Source organism: Oryzias latipes, chromosome 15 (genome assembly GCF_053564925.1).
Source record: "Oryzias latipes strain Hd-rR chromosome 15, Olatipes_Hd-rR_3.1".
In the NCBI taxonomy this organism is placed as follows: Eukaryota; Metazoa; Chordata; class Actinopteri; order Beloniformes; family Adrianichthyidae; genus Oryzias; species Oryzias latipes.
This window is the reverse complement of record NC_136251.1, coordinates 13,037,346-13,063,746: the sequence shown is the minus strand read 5'-3', so window position 1 is coordinate 13,063,746 and position 26,401 is coordinate 13,037,346. Positions and strand designations below refer to the sequence as shown.

Sequence of the window (26,401 nt, the reverse complement as noted above, 5' to 3'; positions counted from 1 at the left end):
GATTGTTGAAAAATGACACACTTATCACCCTCTCGGGAGAACCAAAGACTGCAGCGGACCAAACGGCCTGGAAAAATCACTCACTTCCAGCAGCTTCTTTTCTTCACTAAATTTACTGTCAAGACATTTTCCTACTTTTCTGTCTCCTGGGCTCCTTCAGACTCACACTGTGGGCTCTTTTTTATTTCAAGCTCATCATTCACCTCATTTACATGCTTTTACTTTCACTCCTTGGTGGAAAAATCCATCTGTACTCACACTGAAGAGAACAAAGACCATCGTCTTCAGATGAACCAAGGTTCACTCGTTTGGGCTGTAGCAAAGTTCAAGAAAGCTTTCCTATCACACAATCCAAAGAAACAAACGTGTTGTTGTAAATACCTCTATTAGTTGTACTTCTACAAGATTGAAAACTTGTAAAAAGTTGTAAAACTACAATCCATTTGGTCCTGAACTTTATGATATGTAACTCTCATTGTATCTACAAATACTTACCACACACACGACAATGGTGCGTTCCATTTTCATGAGGTCTCTTAAAGTAGCCGCAGGAGCCTCAAGTGAACTGCAAGACACATCTGCACTCCCTTGAAGCTGCGGCCGCTCCCTTCAATGACCAACCCAAAAACCTACACATATGCCCGTGTCGGTGCATGTGACTTAGGGTTTACATTGAAATTATCCCACTAAAGGAATTTTGACTAAATTGTATCTTGGACGTTTTTATGTGAGCTACAGAAAGCTTGACTTTTCTGGTACGAGAAGAGCTTAAAATGGGAAGCAGCGTATTCGCAAAAGCTGCAGGATGAAGTGGAGCAAACCATCTGGAGTACTGTGACGTTGTGAGGCCATTCAAATATATCACAGATTCAAACACTGAATCTTTGAGATTAGAAAATCTGGTTAAATATTTTTCAAAGTTCCACTAATAAGTTTCAGTAAAAGAATTTTTGTATGTGGGCTTTAGGTTTGACAACTTTATCTCTAATTCGTTTGTTTGTTTTTAACTTGTCCTGCCCAACAGCTGAGCAATCTCTAATTCGTTTTTAATAAGGTCATACTTTGGGACGCTTGATCCAATCTGTGAAGGTTCCTCACAGTGAAAAGTCGATTAAAGGTTAACCTTTGACGATGAAGGGTTAAAATGTCACCAAGCACCATGGGAACTAAACTGTGACATGATTGATCCTTTGGGTTTTTTTTTCTTTAAGGCATGAAGAACATTGATATGAAGTCTACCTAGAAACTTTACATCTTAATCGGGAGGCTAAAACAAATCTTTGTAAAGCCAGTAAAAAAAAACTACAACCTTTTTATGTTCGTAAGAATTTATTATTTTTTTTAAAAATAGTTCTAGTCAAGTCAAACTTTGATTAAAAGTGATACACAGCAACCATTCATGTATTTATTTACTAAGTTCTGATAAATATCAATTTTCAAGTCTCTATGTCAAAGTCAAATTTTTACCTTCCTTAGCAATGCGTATTTACTGTCGTATGGGGTCTGTAGTATGTATGATTTGGGGCAAGGGGGCGTCAAATTTTCCTTATGACCATCCATACAAACCCTTACATGTGTTCGCTACGACCTATCGCCTGCAGATGAGCGTAGAAAAATATGAACATAAACATTTTCCCTCTACGGACTCACTACAATCTTGATATTTTGTGAGGGTCATCTGCCTCTGGTTCAGGTTTGCCCACTTTTCACCTGCAGACAACTTGCATCCACTTTTAAGGATTATAGCAACATTTCTTTTTAAAAAGAGCAATTTAAAAAAACTAACAAAAACAACAGCCAATTCATATTTTTCCAATGTAGCCCCTAAGTCATATTTTTATGAGGCAAATGGTGGTCACACCAGATACTGACTGGTTGTCTAAGTCCCCTGACCCCCCCAATAAAACAAAACTGCAGATTTCAGAGTGGCCTTTTCTTGTGGTCAGTCTAAGGCACACCTGTGCAATAATCATGCTGTCTAATCAGCATCTTGATATGGCACACCTGCGAGGTGGGATGGATTGTCTTGGCAAAGGAGAAGTGCTCACTATCACAGATTTAGACAGATTTGTGAACAATATTTCAGAGAACTGGTTATTTTGTGTATGTGGAAAATGTTTCACATCTTTGAGTTCATACCATAAAAAATGGGAGCAATAACAAAGGTGTTGCGTTTATATTTTTGGTCAGTGTATATAGAGTGTAATCAGTGACTTTGGCTCCAAGTTAAACTAACAAAAGCTTGAGACCAGGAGCAGCTCATGATTATTTACACCTTTGTTTGTCCTGGTAGGGGCAAAGTGTTCGTCTGTGTTGAACCATGTGGTTGTGTGTGTACCATGCAGGAGTTTGTGATGATCGTGGTTTTTGGCCTGGAGTACATCTTCAGGATATGGAGCGCTGGCTGCTGCTGCCGCTATCGAGGTTGGCAGGGACGCCTCCGCTTTGCCAGGAAGCCCTTCTGTGTCATTGGTAGGTGGGTGGGGGGTGGGGGTTTCCATACTCATGCGTTACTGCTGGACTGAACAAAACCGTTTTTCAAAGATGTGACTTTTTTTGCTTTATTGCACAAAACAACAAAAAGTCAACCAGAGTTCCTGTCACTGTGGAGCCAATGACATTTAATTTTCACTCCTTTACTCCCCAGATATCATTGTCCTCATCACCTCGGTTGCTGTGGTTTCAGCCGGTAGCCAAGGTAACGTGTTTGCCACCTCAGCGCTGCGCAGCCTCCGCTTCCTTCAGATCCTGCGCATGGTGCGGATGGACCGCAGGGGGGGCACCTGGAAGCTGCTGGGGTCTGTGGTTTATGCCCACAGTAAGGTAAGAAGTCTGCTTTCCGTCAGTCTGAGAAGGTGAGGGGGAGCTGTCGTTTTTTTTAATGAACATACCCCCCCCACACACTTCCTCTGAGTTTTTTTAATTTGGTTCTTTAATGAAGGATGGCAAAAATGTTATTTTTTGTGTCAAAATATTTTCATTTCCTCCAAACAAATGATCAAGTTTTTGTTTTTTTTAGATACTAGTTTCTGTGTTTACTGATAAATAAAAAAATGTTTTTGACAGTTTATCTGAAACAACAAAAAAATAATAGAAGAATGTTAAGGCCTCTGCAAAAATAATAAATTTAACTAACAAAAAGTAAATAAGTGTTGAAAGTTAAAGTAATAGTAATAGAAACGTAGGGCAGTAGAAAAGCTGAAGGAAAGGTCAAACTGAACTGAAATCAGCAGCAGGACAGTCTGAACGTTTTAAACCTAGAAACAATGTTAAGTATACACAAAATTAAAGGTCAGAGTCATAATAAAGAGTTTCTGTTAAAGTTACTTGTTTTTACACTACTAGCTGATGTTTAAGTTGCAGTTTAACTAAAACCCTGATTAAAACATTTAAGAAGTTTAAACCTTTCAGAATAGTTTTTGGAAAGTTGTTGGGATGCTATAGTTCAGTAAACTGCTCAGTAAAACATAATTTTTCATCTTCTGCTATCTGATTTTATTAATGATTTCAACTTATTTATTGTTTTTAAAATGTTTTGATTTAATTGTGTTTTACTTTCGAATCTGTACAGTGTCCATGGGTGTTTTGAAAGGCGCTTTTAAATCAAATGTATTATTATAATTATTATTAATACTCAGTGACATTGCAGTAGAGTCTCCACCCTAAATCTGGACGGTTGTATCCATGATCGACCAAAGACTGGGCCCCTGTGGTTTAGATGCTAAAACGGATACAAATCTTTTTTTTTCTCTTTAAACTTTTATTAAGCAGTAAAAGATTCAAATTTTTTCTTTCTGTTTCCATTAATAAACTAAAAACTGATGAAGGGATATTTTCCCACAATAAACTTTATTTGTTTACTATATTTAATAAAATACTTGAAAATGAAAACATGTTTTCATAACATTTTTCTGATGATGGAGGACATCACCAGAAAATTAAGCCTGAAAATGCATTTCCGAGTATTTTTTATTTTTTTCAATTTCGATTGCTGTGAATCAGGAGCAGACGACAAAAGGCTGTTTGAAATGGATCATATTTGTTACGTAAAAAACAAGTTGGGCGGGCCACAAGCTCCCTGCTCCGCCCCATTGCGATGTATCCGCTTGCAGACAAATAGATCCATGTACGTTTTTGTTTTCCTCGTTCGAGCTGGAATCCGAATCAAAACTGTGCGGTTGGATGGCTTCAAAATTGCTTGCCATTTTGTTGCACCGCCAATATTAGGTTGGGGTTGTGAGGGGCTGTAAGATAGAGGGAGAGAGTAAACCGAGGCTACGTTCACACTGCAGGCTGAAACGACCCAATTCCGATTTTTTTTTTGCCCCTATACGACCTGTATCTGATCTTTTCATGACAGTCTGAACGACACAGATCCGATCTTTTCAAATGCGACCCAGGCCACTTGGGTATGTGGTCCTGAATCTGATACGTATCCGATCTTTTCAAATGCAACCTCCGTCTGAACAGCCAGGCCGCATGTATCCGACCCGTACGTAATTCATACGCTACAAACGTCACCATTCTGCGTTTAAGTAGGCGGGAAAGAGGACATAAACTTTAACAATGGCGGACGATGCTGCTGAGACCAGTCAGTAGAAGGGAAGCGAGGTCACCGATTTGATTAATATTTGGGGTGACAGCTCTATTCAGGCCAAACTCAAGGGCTCTCATCACAACCGGGCGTTTTTTTTTTAAATTTCCAGCGAAATGGCCGAGCGTGGTATTGAACATTTCCCGTGATTACTTTTTTTTTCTCCCTTTCCGACCGTGGTCAGAAGCGCAAGGCGGATCCTCCTTCGGGGTTCACTTCCCCGTTCGGACCCTTAGATTCTCCAGAACGGGTTAATAAAGAGTCCATAGCATTTATTCTGGGGGCAACCTTCTTTTATTACTGTTCTCCTTCCTCCTTAACACACAACATGAATGCGCCCTCATTCTCTACCTCGCTGCACGCGCTCTCTCCTCTCTTTTACACACACAAACATGTGCAGCCCCAGCACATACACATCCCCATTCCACAACAGTGGATACAGACGATGGCTCCATTGTCTTCTTAAAATGAGAAGATTGTAGTTGTACTTTTCTGCGCATGCGGGTCACTCCTGGGTCATTTCACGGTCACACAGGAGATCACAAAAGTTCGCATTTAAGTGGAAATGTGAATGGCCTTGCAAAAAAATTGGAGTTTTTCAAAAAATCGGAATTAAGTTTTAAGCACTGCAGTGTGAACGTAGCCAGAGAGCTCTCAGCAACGGGGAGTGGGGGTTGCTCCACACCAATGGTCCTACCCACAACTCAGACGGGGACTTCTAACAAACTCCTGCTGCTCTGCAGTAACTAAAAATGACACAGGATTTTATATTTTATCTAAAAACAGCAGAATCATGATAATAAGACCACGGAAAATCCCTTCACAATAGATCAAAAGATGAAGAGGGGGTCTTTAATAAAGCTGTTTTAGTTCAAAACCTGCTAATTGCTGGCATCTCCATTCTAATGGCCGCCTGCAGGAGTGTCAACACCATTGGTTTCCTAGCAGCTCTGCATGTCAGGAGACTCTAGGAGCAAATGATGAGCCAACAATGGATCCAGTGTGTTGCATTATCAGAAACCAGAGTCACTGAATGAGTACTCACTTTTTCCTCCATCTCACTCACAACTCCCACTTTAGTTCTCATGGTTTCTCATAGAGAGTTTGTGTGATCCCACATATCAGTCTCTGCCCTGAACATACTAGATCTCTGTCTGGTAGTCACCCATCTGATTGGAATTAATTACCCCAACACTTCAGTGCCTCCCTCACATTGACTGACCGACCTATTTTTTTAAATAGAAACCTTTAAAGTTGGTGAGAAAATCCATCATCGAATCCTTCATCCATCATTAAATTTCTGTCTACAAGCTTTTGCCAATCGCAAAAGCAATGCTGGGTCAGATTTATCAATTTTACGGTTTATCCTGCAAGTTTTTTTGTTCAAAACTGTTCCTTTTTACACATTAATGCCCTCCTAAAACGACAATGTTCACAAAAATAATAACAATTTCAGAGAACTCAAGAACAAAACCCAGGCCAATATGGAATTCGTTTCACTCAAAAATGTTCTAACAATAAATTAATAAAGAAATATAAAAGAATCTCAGGCTGTTGAAGATTATAAAAAAACTAAATGACATTTTCATAGAACTTTCATAAAGAACTGAAAGAACTTTACCTGCAGTTTTGTGCAGGTTATTTTGAAGCTGTAATCTACACTCATTGGCCACTTTATTAGACACACCTGTCTAACTGCTCGTTAATGCAAATTTCTAATCAGCCAATCACGTGGCAGCTGCTGAATGCATGTAGATGTACGTTGTGTCCGAATGCCTTCACTACCCACTGTATAGTGCGTTCGCCATTTTCTAGTGCTGTCTGAATCTACAATTCAAAACTCGAGTGTCCTAGAGATTTCCCAGAAGTCTCTGCGAAAAACCAGTGTGCATCGCTGCTCACTAGATCGGTGAGAATAGACCACAATGCATTGCGTACTAACAATTTTTGCCATAAAAATGTGTTTTCATTTTCTTTTATAAAGCATCAATGTTTTTATCTTCAGAAGACATTGGACTCATAAATCATTGTTGCAAAACGCTCATAAAAATTTGTGACGTGGTCTTTTAAAAAGTAAAGAAAGTCCTGCACTTTATCATTTTTTAGTAGTTAGGAATTTGTGTGGGAATTCTGACAGAGCCATGGTCAAGACAATCTGCTGCAATTCAAACCAAGCATCAGAACCGGAAAAAAAGTGATTTGAGTGACTTTGAACGTGGGATTGTTGTTTTTCAGAACCTTTCAAAATAAAAGTGAAAGATGGAACAGTCATAAACAGTCAACAGTCTAAACTAGAACAAAATAATTTTTTTCATTTTAGATCCTTAGATGAAATAGCTTTAAGTTAAGAAAATCCTCCCGGTACAGAAGGACCTCCTTTCCTCTGCAGTTCTGGTCAAGACGGATTTAGTAAAAAGAAAACGTAACACAACACGAAACCAACACAATTCAGGAACAACACAAGTGTCAGAGTCAATGTTGTGTTTAGCCCCAAGAGTTCTCATTTTCGAACTAGAGCCACATCAATGAACCCAGTAGTTCTTGTTTCTCTGCAACATTTTTCAAATATGACACACAGACTGTTGCCCAGTTCAGTTCAAGCCAAAGGCTCAGAGAATAACAAATGATCCTGCGAGCAGAAAGAACCCGAATCAGCGTTTTCTTGCACAAATAAGGAGCAAATGTAGGTAGACATTAGTCGCTGTATGAAAACATGTCAGGGACCCTTGGGGGGCTGCTAGGCCTTCCTACCAGGGAGCGCAGCTCAACATCCCCACTTAGACATTAGTAATAAACCCAAAAAAGAGGCAAAAGCAAGAATCTGAAGACATCTAAGAGAAACGTCCATCCTGCAGTAGAGCTGTGTCATATCACTGATTTATTCTCTGCTTTTTTTAAGGTTTGAAAAAGGAAGTCATCAGATGAGAAACCCAGATTCAAATCTGGTCTTGTCGCTTAAAATTTGATTCTCAAAATCTCCAAAGTTGATTATGCAACACTCCTTTCGACAGTGACAGCTGGGGTCCTCCCTTTAACACTTTAAGGTTCTCCCATTGAAAAATGGGAACTCATTTGATGAGTTCTGTAACTCTTTAACATCAGAGATGTCACTGGGGACGCCTCACTTTTTGACAAACCGTGATGCTTCTTTCTTTTTTAGCCCATGGTGTTCACATGGACAAGCAGGGAGGGGCTTCTTTTACATTTTCTATTAAATACTAGCGCATGTTGGAAGATGAGCTTGAAGATGAACAAATCTTATTCCAAGCTTTTTCTTTCACAGCTCTATTTCAATAAATGAAAGACTGTGTGTCACGTATTTCCGTCCGGGCACAAACTGCAATTGTTAATTTTTCCATGATCGATTTTCACATGGTTTGCACATCAGTGATTAAAAGAGACGCCATCCAAATGTCACCACCAAATTTAAGTTCCTTGATTGGTCAAAGTACAACCTGGTTTAACTTTCAACATGTGTTTTTTTATTTTCTTTTTAAACTTGTCCTGTCCAACAGCTGGGCAAACAGATGAGAGTTGAGGGCCTCTTTTGTTGGACATAAAAAAAAAAAATACTTTCAACATGTGTTTAATGGCCGCATCTTTTGAACGAAGGGCTCAAAAGAAGTTGTAGAAACTTGCGTTTTCCAAGTGGACGCAAGAGTCTTGAACCACGGAAGGCCAAAATTACACGTGTGTAAATAGACTTTTATTTGAAGTGGTTCCTTGAACCGGTGTGAGTCTTTAATCATTTACGCCGACATGAATGAGCTAATTCTGAGATAAAGAAGGCGGATTTTCATATCAACTTTACTCTGAGCTGCAACACATTTGTCCTGTAAAGTGTTGCAAATCAGCGCACGGCTGCTTTTCTCCATTTCAGAATCTGCTGAAATTACGGTAATTGAGTATAAACGGGTGAAGAGATACGATAGCTGAAAGAATGTGAACACTGGGGGATTGGGAAAAAGAACAAACAAATCTGCTGACCGTTTAAGAAATGGAGCAGTTATTTAGACCAGAATCAGATCAGATCGTCCTTTTCTGAACATGGAAACTCAACAACAGTGTCGTCAGTCAGAAGCTGCTTCAGATCCGTTGATGGTTCCTGACCACACCTGGAATCTCCTACCAGGAAAAGATGACTTACTACAACTCCTTATCTCCTGTGGCGAACAGTCTTTTTGAATTGTCGGTTTCCTGATAAAGAACACTGGTGTCCTCCCCACAGGAGCTGGTGACTGCTTGGTACATCGGCTTCCTGGTGCTGATCTTCTCCTCCTTTTTGGTGTATTTGGTGGAGAAAGAGTTCAACAAGGACTTTGACACCTACGCCGATGCTCTGTGGTGGGGAACGGTGAGCACCTCAGACTCTTTGTTTGTCAAAAATAGACTTATGTGCACTTTGTGAGACGGTAAAAATACAAACACTCTTTCTGCGCACCCAACACCGCAGGCAAAGTGAAGGATATCAGCGTGATTGGAGTCCTGCTGCTCCTGTCTGAGGGTAATGACAGATTTAGAGTTTCAGCTGGAAAAACCCCACAAAGGGTTTTCGGAGTCGTGCTCACTGGCCGAGCTGCGTTGTTCCTTCTCAACATCCTCCCTTTGAAAAAGTGAAAGAAGCCAAGACACAAACAACAAGAGGCTCGATCAATAAATCCAATTTCCTTCTGCTGCCAGGTGAAGCTGGCCTGGGAGGCTTGTGGGAATAAAAGTCAGATGCAAATGCGGGTTTCTATCTTAAGAGTTTCATCCACATATAATTTCCAAGTTGTTGGAGGGAACTTGGAGTGATCTCCACAATACAAATTCAATTTCAGGATTTGTAGAAATCTACTGTTTCTGTTGTGGTTTTTCAATAAGGGTCCCTTTATTAATGATAGTTAATGCATTATTAGGCACTATTTACCGGTACATGAAGAGCATAAAATAACAATAAAATATTATTTCTGTTTTGCATTACTTACCATTACTAAGTATATAATCAAGTATAAAAGTAAGTAGTTAACTAACTAACTAACTAACTTAATTAACTAACTAACTAAATTAATTACTAAATACTTAATTTATTACTAAGGATAAGTATTTTTAATTATTTAACGTTATGTATGTGTTTCTATACAATTGCAGTTTTGATAAAAAGGTTATTTTATTGATAATATGTTTATAAACATTAGTTAACTGCAAACTAATGCATTTAACTATATGCTCAATAATGCATAAAAGCTGTTTTTTTCTTTATTTAATATGCAAGTAATGTACATGCTTAATAATATACCATTACAATACATTAACTAACATTACTGAAGGGCCTCTTTATGTATTATTTCTGCATAATTAACACTTTATTTATGTTACATTAAACTATGTGGAAAGATTAATTTACAGACTGGATGTTACAGAGATTTTGAAATAACAAGTGTTTGGTTTTTGGTACGGTACATTCTCAGAATAAATACATTCGTGTTTTCGTGTTAAGTTTTCAAAATGTGTTGTGATTAAACAGGAAAATGAACAAATACAACTGAAAATCCATTAAGATAAGAGAGATGGCAAACTACCTTTCTCCGGTCAAGGACCATGGCCTCAGATTTAGCGGTGCTGACCCTCATCCCAGCCGCTTCACACTCGGCCACAAACCGCCCCAATGCACGCTGGAGGTCCCGGTTCGATGAAGCCAACAGGACAACATCATCTGCAAAAAGCAGAGAGGAAATCCTGTGGTCCCCAAACCAGATCCCTTCCGGCCCCTGGCTGCGCCTAGAAATTCTGTCCATAAAAACAATGAACAGAACCGGTGATAAAGGGCAGCCCTGCCGGAGTCCAACGTGGACCGGGAACAGGTCTGACTTACTGCCGGCTATGCGAACCAAGCTCCTACTCCGGTCATACAGAGACCGGACAGCCCTCAGTAAGGCTCCCCAGACCCCATACTCCCAGAGCACCCCCCACAGGATGCCACGGGGGACGCGGTCGAACGCCTTCTCCAAATCCACAAAACACATATGGACTGGATGAGCGAACTCCCACAATCCCTCCAGCACCCTAGATAGGGTGTAGAGCTGGTCCACTGTTCCACGACCAGGACGGAAACCGCACTGTTGTTCCTGAATCCGAGGTTCGACTATCGGACGGACTCTCCTCTCCAGTACCCTGGCATAGACTTTCCCAGGGAGGCTGAGGAGTGTAACTCCCCTATGGTTGGAACACACCCTCCGGTCCCCCTTCTTAAAGAGGGGAACCACCACCCCTGTCTGCCAGTCCAGTGGTACGGTTCCCGACCGCCACGCGATGCTGCAGAGACGTGTCAGCCAAGACACTCCCACAGCATCCAGAGACTTGAGGTGCTCAGGGCGGACTTCATCCACCCCCGGGGCCTTGCCACCGAGGAGCTCGTTGACTACCTCAGTGACTTCAGCCGGGGTAATAGACAGCCCCACCCCAATGTCCTCACTCTCCGCTTCTTCAAAAGAAGGCGTGTCAGTGGGACCTCGGGCAACTCCAGAGTGGTAGAGAGTCCAACCCCTCTCTAAGGACTGAGTTTCAGAGCCCAGGCCATGTGTGGAGGTGAGCCCGACTATATCTAGACGGTATCTCTCAACCTCTCGCACCAGCTCAGGCTCCTTCCCTCCCAGAGAGGTGACATTCCATGTCCCAAAAGCCAGGTTCCATGATCGGGGTTTGGGCCGCCGAGGCACCCGCCCTCGACTGCCACCCAAACCACATTGCACCGGCCCCTTTTGAGGTCTCCTACGGGTGGTGGGCCCATGGGAGAGTGGTCCCACGTCGCTCCTTCGGGCTGTGCCCGACCGGGGCCTGTGGGAAGAGCCCCGGCCACCAGGCGCTCGCCTGCGAGCCCCGACCCTGGGCCTGGCTCCAGAGCGGGGCCCCGGTGACGCCAATCCGGGCGACGTAATCGGGTCCTTGTTATTACTTATCATAAGGGGGTTATGAACCGCTCTTTGTCTGGCTCGTCACCCAGGACCTGTCTGCCATGGGAGACCCTACCAGGGGCTTAAGCCCCAGACAGCTTAGCTCCTGGGATCACCCGAGCTCTCAAACTCCCCCACCACGTTAAGGTGGCGGTTCACATTCTTCTAGACCTTAGAACGTAAAGGAAGTAATTTGGACCAAAGTCCACTTTAGACCTCCACATATGCTTAAGAAGCAGCAGGTCTCTGGTCCTGTCAGTGCCCACTCTGGTCCAGTCCGATCCAGGTCTGGTGCTGCAGCTGGGATGGGTGGTGGTTCTAGTCCAAAATCATAATCTAAACCAGTCAAAGTGTTTCACATCAGAGAAACGTATTGTGAAGTCTCAAAGTTTGGTATCAAATTTAAAATGAAGTGAAGTTCTTCCTGTGTGACTGTGACATCATCAGTACAGTTTATGAATTTCCAAAATTCTGACCAACTGTAAGGTTTTCACTTCAAGAAGTGGCACTCACTGTAGATTAGGTGTAGATCATTGACTGAACAAGAGAACTGGACTAAATGACTCCTCCCCCTGGCGTTCCAAACAGGACGTACCTGCTGGCTCCATGAAGCCAAAATCCCATTGACTTCAATCAATGGTGCATATGGTTACTCCACCCACTGAAAAATGTTCTCGTGAACACCACAATGTTCAGATAAGAGGACGAGTTTGTCACATGAAATTAGTCATTATTGGAGTTTTAAACTGAGGGTCTTAGCTGCTCCTTTATTGAGATTCTACATTTAATAAACCAAAAGCCCACAAAGGCGCCACTTTATCAAGTAAGCATCTGGCCGTCAGCATGTTTTGGAACCTTCCTGATTGGATCAGTATAGCTTTTATTGATAGAAATAATACTTTTCCTGCCTAAACCGTCACATAAAGCTCTCAGAATAAGTTGTCTGACTATCATCTCTCAGATCACCCTCACAACCATTGGCTACGGCGATAAGACGCCGCAGACCTGGACAGGACGCTTGTTATCCGCCGGCTTTGCTCTTCTAGGGATTTCCTTCTTCGCCCTGCCGGCTGTAAGTGATGCGCCCGCACATGCTGGTAAGTTTGTCAGCAGATGATGGTGCTCAGGTTTCTCTGTCCTGCACTCAGGGAATCCTGGGGTCGGGTTTTGCCCTGAAGGTGCAGGAGCAGCATCGGCAGAAACACTTCGAGAAGCGAAGGAACCCGGCCGCCAGCCTCATCCAGGTACGGATGAATCGTTTCCTGACATCTGTCATGCAGCAGGAGGATCTGCAGGGGAGCGTTGTGTTTATCCCTTGTGCTGTCCGAGGCACTTTAACATTGGGAGTGGGATCATCTGGACCCCACTAGACAGTGCACTGAACCTTTTTTCTCCAATGATTTGTGAACCTCACTGGTGTCCATGGATTACATTAAATCCTCTTCACCTTCATCCACCTTTGTCATGGTAGGGAGAACACGTCAATGTCAGGGTGGAGTCATCTAGACCGCATAAGATAGCACAAGGGTTAAACGTCACTTCTGCTCAGACTCTCAGCTTCTGATCAAACCTCAAAGCAAAGTTGCTTGATTTGCGGGTTCATAGGAGCATTAGGGGAGGGGTCACTGGTCTCCTCTATGGCACCTATGTTAGACTGGTGGTTACTTCCTGTCAATGTCCAATGCCAAAACACTCGGACAGAATTTATGGGTTTCCATGGTGACGGGGCACACACTCCTCTAAGCCGTCGCTCACCGTCACAGACAGGCCCGGCTACGTGTCATTCTAATGAACCGTAGAAACCCGCCATGGGGAGCGTCCATGACCACAAATCCGTTTGTAAACGTCTACAGGCAGAAGTTAAAAAGCCTTCTAATGGTGATCTAGGATCAAATCTGAACCGTTTCTCATTTCCTGAATCAACATACAGGGAGATGTTTTATTTAAACATTTTATTTAGCTTAAGTTGTTACAAACACAGAATTGGAAAAAAGTATTTGCCCCCTTCTATAATAAAAAGTGAGAGTTTTTCTCATGACCTTAGTTGGATCTTCTCTGAAGAATCGCTTGGATTTTCAGGGTTTTCAGCACAGACCAGAACTCTTTAGAGCTTTCGTGGTGCTCCATTCAAAGTTGGGTCTCCTGTTGTTGTTCTGCTGCACAACTTAAATAAATGCTCTTAAATCGGAGTGTAACGGAGGACATTCATCTTCAGGGTTATTTGTGCCAGCCCCACACCATCACACTCCCACCTCCATGTCTGACTCCACAAGTCTATTTGTTCGAGTCCAGATGTTTGTGGACACACAACTTCCAGAAGGTTCTTCTCCTGTCTCATCCGATTTTCATCCAAAGGTTTTGGGGATAATCCAGATATTTCTTTGTGTGTTTTTTTAATCAGCAGTGTCTGTCTTCTCCAATTCTGATATGAAATCAGTTTGGTCTCTTTTTGACTATTGAATCCTGAACTCTGACCTTCACTGGGTCAAGTGAGATCTGCACATCTTTCCATCTTCTTCTATTTCTTTAATGACATTCTGGATGAATCCTCCTAGTGTTTTTGGACAATTAGTTATCCCCTTTGAAGAGGTTCTCCTCCGTTTACAGTTTTCTCCATGAGTGGATGATGGTTCTCTCTGCGGTTCTCTGGAGTCCCAAAGCTGCAGAAATACCTCCTTACTTTTTAAAGAAGATGCCGAACGAACAGTTTCTTCTTGAGATCTTGACAGTGTTGGAGCGATTTCATGATTCAGTAATAATCCACTCTGAATTTTTGTGAATTTATTTCGCAAAGTGAAGTTGATATAAAATGTTTTTTTATTTTATTTCATGGTGGTAAGCCATGGGGGCAAATACTTTTTCACATAGTTTATCTTATTTAATCCTAAATAAATGAAAAAGGTATAAAAAAATGTTTTTAAACAGATTCTCTTTTTGTAAAATTTGTACTTTTTTTCCTCAAACATGGGTCAACATTCAGATTGACTTTCTTCCATCTGAACCAATTTATTAGATTTTTATTTCGGAAAAGGTAAATACCCCTTTAGTGAGAGATTCAAGTGAGGGTTTGAAAATCCTGAGTTCAAGGATTAGAGCGTGGAAATAATCAGAAAACCTTCCTTTCCTCGAGTCAGGCTGTTGTAGATGCAATCAAAGTAATCCAAACCCTATGGTTGATTATGTTTGTCACATTTACCAGATTTTCAGATGTTTAGAAGGGGTGTGTATGCGCTCGTTATTTGAGATGGAGTTCCTTAAAACAAATAGCCGCGTTTACACGATCAGAGTGAATCAGTTGTTGGAAAAAGAAGGCTTAAGACTTTACGTCAACATACAACACATTACTAACATAAAGAGTTGCATAACAGTGCACAGCTTCAGAATCCGCTGGAATCACGTTAATTGCGTAAACAGTTGGAGTTACGGAAGTCGAAAGACTGCGAGAGGAAAGTTCACCTAAACAGCATTCGTATTTTGCTGCTATTGTTTTTTGGAGCATGTCACACGTTTCTCCTCCTTAGGTCTTTTTATTTCGTCCCCTTTGTGGAAAAAAACTGAGTTCTTCTTCATGCAGAGCTGTCCCGCTCTGTTTTGAGAGATGCCTTTCATCTCGACGTGTGAGTTTACTCCCTACTTTTGTGCGTTTCACCATTATATTATATCAGCATTCTGAAGCCAGAATCGGGTGTTGAATGACTTTGATTGCATCTGGAAGATGTGTTTACGATGTAAACACGTTGAGGTTGGGTTATCTTTGTAGAAAAAAAGCTCAAACCTATTCAAAAATTTCTTGTTTTCCCTCTTTTTGTGAGCTTTTTTTTTTTTTTAATAAATGAGCTCCTCTGGTTCCAGGATGATGCATTTGGACATGTTTGGTCTTTTTTTCATCCTCCTTCTGTTTGACTGTTTTCTGCCAACTGTTAACATTTTCCCCAACAGGTTAAAGGAACCTTGGAGGCAGCATCAATGTTTTGAATATGTGCAAAGCATTTTCATTGTATCCCTCAGTGTACTCCTTCATTTCACCCCCCCCCCCCCCCCACCACCACCACCACCCTCACTGCTTTAAGTCCACTGTGCATCTGTGTCTGCAGGTAGTTAGCATGTGATTAGGTCTTAGCAGCTGGTCATGTCTAGGAAACCTTCTTTCTTAAAGACTCACCCTCGTTGCACCGCTAATGTTAGGTTAGGAGTGCGAGGGGCTGTAAGCCAGGGGCAGAGAGGGTGAACAGATAGATAACAGGAAGTGAGGGTGGGCTTACATGTGCGCCACCAGTCCTGCCCACAACTCAGAGGTGAATTTCTAATAAACTACGGCTTTTCTACAGAAACCATTTCCTAGAAAATGACACAAAAAAACGAGATGATGATAATTCAAAGACCACTGAGGAAACTTCTGCAATAGTTTAAAAGATGATCGGGGTGGGACTTTAAGAACTTATTAAGAGGTTTGCTTTCAGACATGAGGAATTGGTTCTGCGTTCAGCTGTTTCAGGACAGAAACTGAGAGCATGAAGGTGTCATAAACAGTAGATGGACTCCAACAAATGCAAAAGTTTATGGGTGCATCAGCAAAAAAAAATAATAGGTGCTGTTTGACCACCAAGTGTTGCATTTTCAGCTGTCATGCAAACACAAACAGAACAAATAAAGTTGTCAGCAGTTTGAATAATCGCCTCCTGTCCAGCAGTGACTCCTGTAGCCCGCTTGCTGGGTTTCCTGAAGCGTCAGCTGTTCTCAGCAGAACAGTGTTGGTCCATAGCAACTAACATTTTTCACATCTGGAGTTGATGAATTAAGTAACATGACAGCTTGTCATGACCTGATGTGTTCAGAGTGGGAGGGGCTTCACCTGTGCTCATGAGAACTTTGCACAGGTGTATTTTTAAGCCATGCATGAATTATAGCTTCCAACTCTAACCAGTCTGTGTCTGGATCACACAACAATAATAACCCCCAGAACATTTGCAATCATCTGATTGAGCATGTGTTTTCTTTTCATCCAAACATTGCCATGGCAACCAAAGTTTCAGTCCAGTGCAGGGTAGGTGAAGTCTAAAAAGTCAGGTAAGCCAAACTCCTTACATGTGGTCTAAGATAAGTCCAAACAATTCTAAACATATCAAATAAGTGAAATATATTTGATATGTTTATATTTATAATATAATATGTAGAGAGTAGTGAAACAGGAATTCCTGCGGTCAAAATAAAAGCTGGGACAGGAAGTGATAAAGATAACATAATGTCATGTTACTGTCAGGAGACAGAATGGTGGGTGGAAGGGGTGTTGGGGGGGGGGGGGGGGCGTTGATAAGTTTATTTATTTTATTTACTGGAGAAGTCAATTTTTATATTTTATCTAATTAAATTAAAACATTGGTGAAGATTCCGATTATTTAGTCCTGTTTCTGGTTGCCAGTGGTTACAAGCCCCCAGTGTTGTTGGTCATATGCTACACACATCCTCACCTGTTTGTGCTGTTGCTGTTGTGTGTCTGCCCCCCTCCCCACCCCTCACCCCCCCAGGCAGCTTGGCGTCTGTACTCCACCGACGGTGCTCGTCCTTACCTCCGAGCCACCTGGTACCACTACTACAGCGCCCTCCCCCCCCTCAGGCATGTATCTCCCTCCACCTGCACCACCATCACCAAGCAACCCGCCCCCCGCCTCTTCCCCACCTTCATCTTCTGTCAATCCCCCAACTGCAGCGCAGCCAACACCCCCCCCCCCCCCCCCCACCCCGCCCCTCGCTCAAAAACAACCAAAAAACCGAATCGGGTGTTTCTTTTCTCCCCCGTCTCAACATCCTGTTTCTGTCCAACTTAATCCCCCTGCCCCCCTCCCCCTTGCATTCTTTATTAACTGCTTTGTCTGTTTGTTTGTTTGTTTATCCCCTGGACTTTTGCACGTAGTGTGTCTGGCGTAGTTACGCTGCTGATGAGAACTCGGTTTCCATCGCAACCTGGAAGCCTCATTTGAAGGCGCTGCATACCTGCAGCCCCGCCAAGTAGGTAACAACTTCCAGACTTCCTGCTGTTAGCCACTCCTCTTCCTCCTCCGGCCTTCTGTTGTCTCTGCTGTTCATCACCTCATTGTCTTGTCGTCTTCTGTTGTGTCCACACTAAAACGACATTCTCTTTTGGGTTTGATTCGCGTCGCATGCCTCGCCTTCAACTCCGCCTTCCACACACCTAAGCAGCACCTGTGCTGAAGACAAACTGTCACAATAAAGGCTGTTGGTTATTTCCATTCAGAACCTTTTTATGTTTCTGATCACAAACCAATATTTTCTGCACATTTTAGCTGTATTTAAGAAGAAAATAGATTTGCACAAAGAAGACCTGGAAGTGGTGTGAAGAAAGAGCAGCAGTGATCCTTCTTATTAGGTGTAAAAAAGTCCAAGTTCATCAAATAAAAAGGATAGTAAGAGAATGATGTAACAAAATAAGAAAAACCCCAGCAGGCGGTGGAGGGAACCCCGCTTTCCTGCCGCCACTGCTCTACCGGCTGCCCAACAGCAGCAGGTGTACCCCACTTCTGCCCAACAGTGGCACGGACAGGCTCCACAGGGAGATATTGTGGGTTAAGAAAATGGATGGGAAATAACAAAATCCAGAAAGCTAACTCTGAGCTAAAGTAGGCTAACTGTCAGCTCACTGTAATGATAGTTAAAGAAAGAGATTTTTTTTAAAGAAAGGTAGTTGGGTATTCGGATCCTACTGACATTTACTTATTTCTTTTTTTATCTATTTAAGGCAGCCACGGTTGGCTGCCAGTTAGCTTACTTTAGCTCTGAGTTAGCTTAGTTGTTTTTGTTTCATTATCCTCTTAATATCAACCAATTTTGATAGAACCTAATTTAAAAATCTAATGAGTAGAGTGGCACTTGCTACTCCTTTTAGGCTGTTTCCCACCACTTCTGGGTCTTAATCTATCTGCTGGTGCATTGTTTACACGATCAGCTGTTGACGCCTGGGATGGACAAATCATGGATGGATGAATGGATGGATGGATGGATGGATGGATGGATGGATGGATGGATGGATGGATGGATGGATGGATGAATGGATGGATGGATGGATGGATGGATGGATGGATGGATGGATGGATGGATGGATGGATGGATGGATGGGCGGACGGACGGATGGATGGATGTAAAGACTTGTGGGTAGATGGATGGATGTAAAGACTTGTGGGTGGATGGATGGATGGATGGATGGATGGATGGATGGATGGATGAACGGACGGGCGGATGGATGGATGGAAAGACTTGTGGGTAGATGAATGGATGGGTGGATGGATGGAAAGACTTGTGGGTTGATGGATGGATGGATGGATGTAAACTCTTGTGGGTAGATGGATGGATGAACGGATGGATGGATGGAAAGACTTGTGAGTAGATGGATGGATGGGTGGATGGATGGAAGGATGAATGGAAAGACTTGTGGGTGGATGGATGGATGGATGGATGCAAACTCTTGTGGGTAGATGGATGGATGGACGAATGGATGGATGCAAAGACTTAGGGGTAGATGGATGGATGGAAGGACGGATGGATGAGTTGATGGATGGAAGGATGAATGGAAAGACTTGTGGGTGGATGGATGGATGGATGCAAACTCTTGTGGGTAGATTGATGGATGGATGGATGGATGGATGGACAGACGGACAGATTGGTGAATGGATTGTAGATAGATAGAGATGTGACCAAAAAAATCTGATAACGGGATTTTTTTAAAACTTTGGTCATGTGACGTTAAATGTGAAAGTCACAGGTATTTGGGCCGAATATTGCTGTAACATGAAACCAGATCATATTTAATCTGAAACACAAATGTCTTTGATGTTGAAAGGGATTTACCAGAATTAAAGGCGTCCTCCATAAACAGAATTCTCTTGTGACAGCAGTTGGTTCCCAAAGGTAATGCTTGCAAACCGGACGACTTCTTGCTTTGCATGGCTGGAGCCTGCATGTGCTTTCAAACAACCCAACTGAAGTTCTTCCTGCGTTCTTCTTTAACTCTGAAGAATCCCCATGTACTGCTGTTTGTAATCATCCTAAAAGCTGGTTTCTCTCCTTTGTCTCTTTATCCCACTAACCCATGAAGGAAAGAACAGGGCGAGCCCACCTACAGGTTTGTACGACTCTGTCTGCCGTGCTCTGCTTTATGTCATTACACATGTCTGCTGATGTGATTTCATACGTGATTTTAGAATAAGATGCACTCAGGAAAAAACCCCAACATCCTTGAAAGGCTTAGCAGGATGCAGTTTGTTGGTTCCATTCGCTGGAAAATGTTTTCAGTTGTTGAATTCAGAAGGTTTGAAGAAAACAGAAGACTGTAAAAAAAACTTGAAAGGACGGTTTGAAAGGCATAAAGTCAAAGGTTAATTGGCTCATTTTTCAGTTTATCGGTGAGCGTCAGAGCAATAATGAGCCTGGAAATCGAAGGACTCCCATTGATTTGTGTCGTCTTGGAAGAACAAATGCTAATTCTTCCAGGACGCCACGACAGCTAGCCTACAGTTTCAGAAATCCTTCGATTTAAGAGCAAACGTCCACACGGATCAACAATAAACAAAATAAATGAGGGTTCTAAAAATGATCAAAAGCATGAGAAGCCATTTACGATAAACACCACAAAGAAAAGTAACTTTACATTTTTAAACGATTTGAAAGCAGGATTACACTGTAAAACATGTTCAAATTTTGGATTTTTAAAGTCTCTTTTTAAAATACTTCAAGAGTTGTTTTAAACTACTTTATTGTAGCTTACATTAATGAATGACTTACGCCCATAAAGGAGTTGACTCATACGGGTGCTCCAGGTTTTTGGGTTGTTCAGCCCAGTGGAGGGCCATACACAGACTAAGCCTTAGTCAAATGCTGGTTTTTGGGATGTTCGGGCCCTAAGAGGGGCCCTTAAAAACAGCACAAGTGTGCCTTGCGGTTGCCATGAGGCTTGTGTGACCATCTCATAAAAGTGGAACGTAGGACTGTCGTCCGTGTGGTAAATGTATCGTGAAATGTTTAATGATATAATGAGTCACACGCACTTATAACATACAGGTGATGCTGGTGGCAGCACTCATGCCGTTTGTGAGGTGTGCACACTGGCTCCTTACTGACCGCGCACAATACTGCACGCACAAGATTTGCGCGTGGTTTGTAAGATGCCTGTAGGACACACAGAAACTAAACGCTGATCATTTCCTCTCTGCTAACAGCCAGGCTGCAAGCAAAGGTCGTGCAAGGAGTGCACACATTTCACGTGAACAGGACTAATGGGTTTCCTGCATTGTGCGCATAAAATTTAAAAAAAAAATCTGCGTACCCACATACATCCCCCTAACTTATTACCCTTAGTGTGTCTTAAGTGTTCACAACGTCCTGTCGCCCGCAGCATGCCTGTGGCAATACATAAAGTGCATGAACATTTTTACTCTACGGGCTCTCCAAGTGGTCTACGATTTTAATATTTGGTGCAGGCCACCTGCAAACAGGTTTGACCATTTTTCATCCATAGACGCCCCGTATCCACCTGTAAGGGCAGTTGTGACTAAGACATAAGAGAAAAAGTTACAATAACCGTAAACATCCATAAAGTAAACATTTTACCTCAAAGAAATACTGTACTTTGGCAGTGAAGCCGCTGCCAATAAATCTCTAATGTTACGCATAAACGTTTTATTTATAAAGCAAGCTAAAGAAAGTTTGGTAAATGTACAAGTAAAGTTTTTATTTTATTAAGTGTTTTTTATTGATAGAGAAAAAAACACATACTGATATTTTTTCCTGAAAAAAAACACAAAAATTTGTGGGTTTTGTCATAGTTGTCACCTCATTGTGTAATGATTGTTTACACAATGTTCCATGTTATAAATTTGTCACTTTTGATAAACTTCACAGTTTTGAGAAGCAAAACGGTTTCTTTTACGGATCGTTTTTACTCTCTGTGACTATAAGAACATTGGGGTAAACAAAAAGTGTCTAAATTTATTTGTTGTTTTTTTTAACAGTTTTCTAAGATGAATAAATTATGAAGTTTCTCATACATTTTTTGTACGCCGTGTTCCTTCTCTCCATGCCTGACGACTGTTTGCCAAAATTTGTACACCTTTGTCCTCCTCTTCCTCCTCCTCCTCTTCTTCCCTGGAGTCTCAGGCTGAAGGCTGGACGGGTGTTGGCGCGCGATCCCGGGCCTTTAAAGAAACGTGACGCACTTTTTCCATTGGGATTCTATTTATACAACTTATCAAGTCTAGGGGAGGCAGACTTAAAAGGATTTCGGGGGTGGTTGGGGTTCAGGGAGAGGGGGAAGAAGACAAAGAGATTTGTGAGTTTAATTATGCCAGTATAGTTTTATAGAGCAGCATTTGGGGCCCTGATGTTGAGGCAGCAGCTTCTCTGGGGTGCAAACAGCCACACATGTGGGGAAAAAACAACAAAAGAACCTTTACACACTCGTACAAACAAATGCTGTTTAATTAGGCGCGCTTTTGAAAAGCTTTTTTAAATTGTGTTTTCCTTTCTTAGACACTTCAGTTGCCACCACGTCCAATTTACTCCTGTTAAAGCATAATTACACTTTTACAACCCTGTTTGTTTTGTTTGTTTTCTGTTTGTTGGTGGTTTACTGACTCTCGACCATTAGGTGCGGCGGTAAAAGGCTGGTAATTTGGGTTTAAGCAGCCTTGTAAACACCAGCGGTCGTAAAGATCAGGCGCAGCGCGGAGAGCTGTGAGGAATGTCACGCTGAGTTTAATATTTTTTTATTTTATTAAAAATTAAAGGGAAGGAAAATTCTTCTCCGCATTTGAGTCATCCCTTGCAGCCGAACCGCGCTCTGGAGACCAAGACCCTTAACGCTTTATTGCTTGCCATTGATATGGTAATTGCCCCCAGTACCCTGGTTTCCTGTGTGGTAGCTTCCCACCTTACCAACCGAGGTACCCAGGCAGCTAGATATTAGCAATGAGAGGAAGCTTGAAACAAAGACTAAAGGAGACTTAATCTGTGCTGTGGTGGAGTGGGCTGCATCAACACGAGCTTTAGTCAACCAGGGTGGCATGAAAGATTTTATGTTTTACACTTAATGCATTTTTCTGTTTTGTGAAGCACCTTGAATTACTTTGTGTACGAATTGTGCTATACAAATAAACTTGCCTTGCCTTGCCACTTGTTAGACTCGGGACACCTTAAGGCTATTTAGGTTTATGATTGATGGTTTCATACTGTAATGGCAGGTTTAAAAAAACAAGCTTTAATACTTAAATGTTGTTAAACTGGAGGCAGTCAAAGTCCCACTCCGATCATCTTATGATCTAATTATAAAGTGTTCTCAGTGGTCTTTTAATTATGATTACACCAAAATAAAAAAAACTTTTGATCCTAAAAATGCATATCTCCCTCTTCACCTGTTAGGTTTTTTGAATTGATCTCTATAAAAATAAAAACAAAGCCCTGGACTGTCCTCGTGGCTCTGATAACACAAAAACTAGCTGGTATTTTGGTGTTTTAATCAACAAGAAGCAAAAAAAAAAAAAGTCCACTGTCGTATTTTGTCTCCATAGTCTGGCCTATGGGCCAAATGTGGCCGCTATCGAATTGCTACCCACAGGTTCTCGCCATAAAGTTTCCTAAATTGTGTTGAAGGCCGTTGCTAACCTGTGGCAACAACCTGGTCTTCAAGTGAGAAATTCACAATAATTTAGGTTGAAATATGTTACATTTATTTCTGTTCTTTGAAAAGTATCCCATTCCAAAAAAAAATCGAATTGAATACATAATTTGCATTTAATGTTCTTTTAAGGATGCAGGCCACATGGATGGCCCTCACGTTTTCTCCTCACAATGTCTGGCCCTCTTTGCAAAACAGTTGGTGTAATTGAACCTTTTATTGTGGGTAAACACTAAGTCTGTGTCAAAAGTGCTTATCTCTGGTGTATCATTGTAAAAATGAGAAAACTGAGCTGAAATGGGCCGCTTTTTCCTCATCTTCCCTCCGAATCTCGTTCCTCCAGGAGCGTCAACGCTGCACGTGTTTTAACAGGGAACTCCTCTGCTTAACTCCTCCTGTTTTACTCTCCTTTTCTCCTCTTTTGTCCCTCCTTTGCTCTAGTAAGGGTCTAACAAATGGGAGACTCTTCAGAAAGTGTTCTCTGATGTACAGGAGGTACAGACAGTAATGTCCTCTCAGCCCAGTCCTGAATCCCGTGGGAATGTCTGACTGAATAATAGCATGCAGAACAGAAAACAAAAAAAACAACAACCTTCCCCTGCTTTCCTCCTCCTGTAATTCACTTAGTGATGAGACGGCTGCCTGCCTGCTGCCTGATGAATGCCGACTTTTTCAAATTAAAGGGGAATTCCTCCAAAGTATTGTAGGGTTGAAAAATTAACACAAAAACTTACAATAATTTCACATCATTCTAAAAAGTTTCCCCGAACCTCAAACGAGTTACCTGAAAGCACAGTGCTTAAATTCCCCTTTTATTTTACATGTCTAGTCAGACGATCTTGTGAAAAGTTAACCTTTATGAAACTGCAGATGTTCCAGCCTCATGAATTTCTTTCATTTCCTTCAAATTTCTTAGTAAAAATAAACTGAAGCACAAGTTTGTAGCCTTTGGAAACCTTAAGGCAGTTAAATAAAAAAAAAAACCTCTCCAAACTATAAAAGAGAGTAATTGATGGAGCTGGACTCTGCAATGATCCTACAGCCAAGTCTGCTGTTTTCTTTCAGCGTTTCAGCATTATTCTTACCAACAATTCTGCATGCCCCCTGCACTACTTGCATTTGTCTTTGAATTTGTAACTATCAGAGTGGAGAGTAAAGGTTGTTTATCAGTTTAATACCCATTTATTAGCGTTTTGGGAACTGTTTGAGTAAAAAAGTGGATTCAGAATTCCCACTGCATTTCCACATATATAATCTGTATTGCATAAAAAAAACGACATGAGCTAAATTGCAAATATCAACCGAAATCCAGGTAAGACTTTTATTATGAAGGAATGGGATCTATTCCTAATATCTGATTTAGCACTGCATCGCTCTGCTGCACTGCATGCTGGTCTATCTGCTGGCCCCACACCTTTTACTGAGTTTTGATACATGTTTTGACTAATGGGTACTTTAGGTGAAAAAAGACAACATGCTAAGGAAATGCTAACATTTTTTTAAATACATTTTAAATTAAATTAGCTTGATTAGCAGAAAGAATGATGTAACATCAGGAATAAAGCTGAAAAATACTAAACAAAACAGAAAAACTGAATGAATAAAAATGAATCGGTAAATACTAATTAAGCTAAGCTGTGTTAAAACTTTAGAAGCTAAATAATGCTAACTGGAAATTGATCATGCTAACTTAAAAGCTAAATAATGCTAATTTAAAATCTTGAATGAAATTAATGCCAAAAACAGTTTAAGGGAAAAATCAGATTTCTTTTTTAACTTAAATAATTGATCAATTTTACTTACGTTTTAGGCCAAAACAGTTTTTAAAAAAGAGAAAAATACTTAAAACTCCAAAGAAATGCAAATACATAATATAAACATATACATGGTTATGGTTGTCCTAGGCACTTTAACATTGGGAGTTGGGTAATGTAGACCCACTAGACAGTGCTCTGAACCTTTTTTCCTCAATGATTTGTGATCTTCACTGGTGTCCATGGATTACATGAAATCTTTCCACCTTTATCCACCTTTGTCATGGTAGGGAGAACACGTCAATGGAAGGGTGGGGTCATCTAAGATAGCACGAGGGTTACCCACATTCAAAGGAAAAAGGCTTTCCGAAAAATAAAAGGGTAAAATCAAATGCTGATCAACATAACAGCTAATAAATTAAAACAATGAAAAAAGGTTCTATTATTTAAAATGTAGCTTAAAAATGTTGGCCTGGATAAGGTAGTACATCTCAAACAATAGCTTAATCATTTGGTTCTGAACAAATGTAACTGTTCTAAAGATTAAGAAAAAAAATCACTTTAAGTATAACAATTTGTTTCTAACAATGATTTGATTCATAGCAAAATTTCTGGTCGCCGTTCCGAAGATTAATAGTGGATATTGGTTCATTTTGAACGATCTGATTCTTCTATATTGAAAACTTCAACCAGTGTGACTCAGAGATAAATAGCGGTTACTGAATAGTTCAGGTGCAGTTTTCCAAATTTCTTGAAAGATAATAAAGTGTAAAATAAACATTCTTACAAACAGACAAGAATTAAAGTCAAATCCATTCACATTTTAGTTGCTCAAAGTTCAGCCAGTGTTGTTTTTCCACATCAAAATAAAACATTATTAGAACATTCTAGCACACTGTCTGGTCACACGTCTTTGCTAAATTCAAAATGTTTTCACACTTTATGATGGATTGATCAGTTATTTATATATTTATTTTTTATTTATTGTTTTAACTTGTCCTGTCCAACAGCAGGGCAAACAGATGAGAGCTGAAGGCCTCTTGTGTTGGACATATTTTATTTTAACAACAGGAGTTATGAATTATTTTGACAAACCAGAGGTATGTCTGAATAAACCCCTTTTGTAATCGAGGCCAAACTTTATTCATTTTAATCGTATTTGAAGATTTTTGTTCTTGGACCGGACGGAAAAGGAAAGGAGGGAAGAAGAGAGAGAGATGCCAGAGAGAGGGGGGGGGGGGGGGGGGGGGCAGTAGGGCAACCTTAAGGGGGGGGGGGGGGGGGGGGGGGGGGTTGATCAGTTTTTGCTGTCATCGTGTGTGTTGTCCGCTGTGATGCAGTTGGCCATTTTTACCTTGCAGTTAAATAAACTCACTGCACCTCAATCCAAATGGTATTTTCCAATTTCGATTCGATGATTGATTTATCTCACTTTGAAGCG

General features: G+C 41.3%; 1 protein-coding gene across 4 annotated transcripts in view; it reads left to right on the top strand.

Annotated features, from left to right (window-relative positions):
* The window catches only part of kcnq5a (potassium voltage-gated channel, KQT-like subfamily, member 5a), a 123,120-nt gene that overhangs the window by 81,868 nt on the left and 14,851 nt on the right, over positions 1-26,401 (top strand). The window contains exons 3-10 of one of the 4 annotated variants that reach the window (XM_078931780.1): positions 2,346-2,472; positions 2,648-2,823; positions 8,823-8,948; positions 12,488-12,598; positions 12,675-12,770; positions 17,438-17,532; positions 19,634-19,660; positions 23,648-23,701. In XM_078931780.1, the coding sequence (XP_078787906.1) occupies positions 2,346-2,472; positions 2,648-2,823; positions 8,823-8,948; positions 12,488-12,598; positions 12,675-12,770; positions 17,438-17,532; positions 19,634-19,660; positions 23,648-23,701 (812 nt within the window). Of the gene's footprint in view, positions 1-2,345; positions 2,473-2,647; positions 2,824-8,822; positions 8,949-12,487; positions 12,599-12,674; positions 12,771-17,051; positions 17,141-17,437; positions 17,533-19,633; positions 19,661-23,647; positions 23,702-26,401 lie in introns of all 4 variants that reach the window. The other 3 variants (XM_023963282.2, XM_023963283.2, XM_078931781.1) reach the window with 3 other exon arrangements.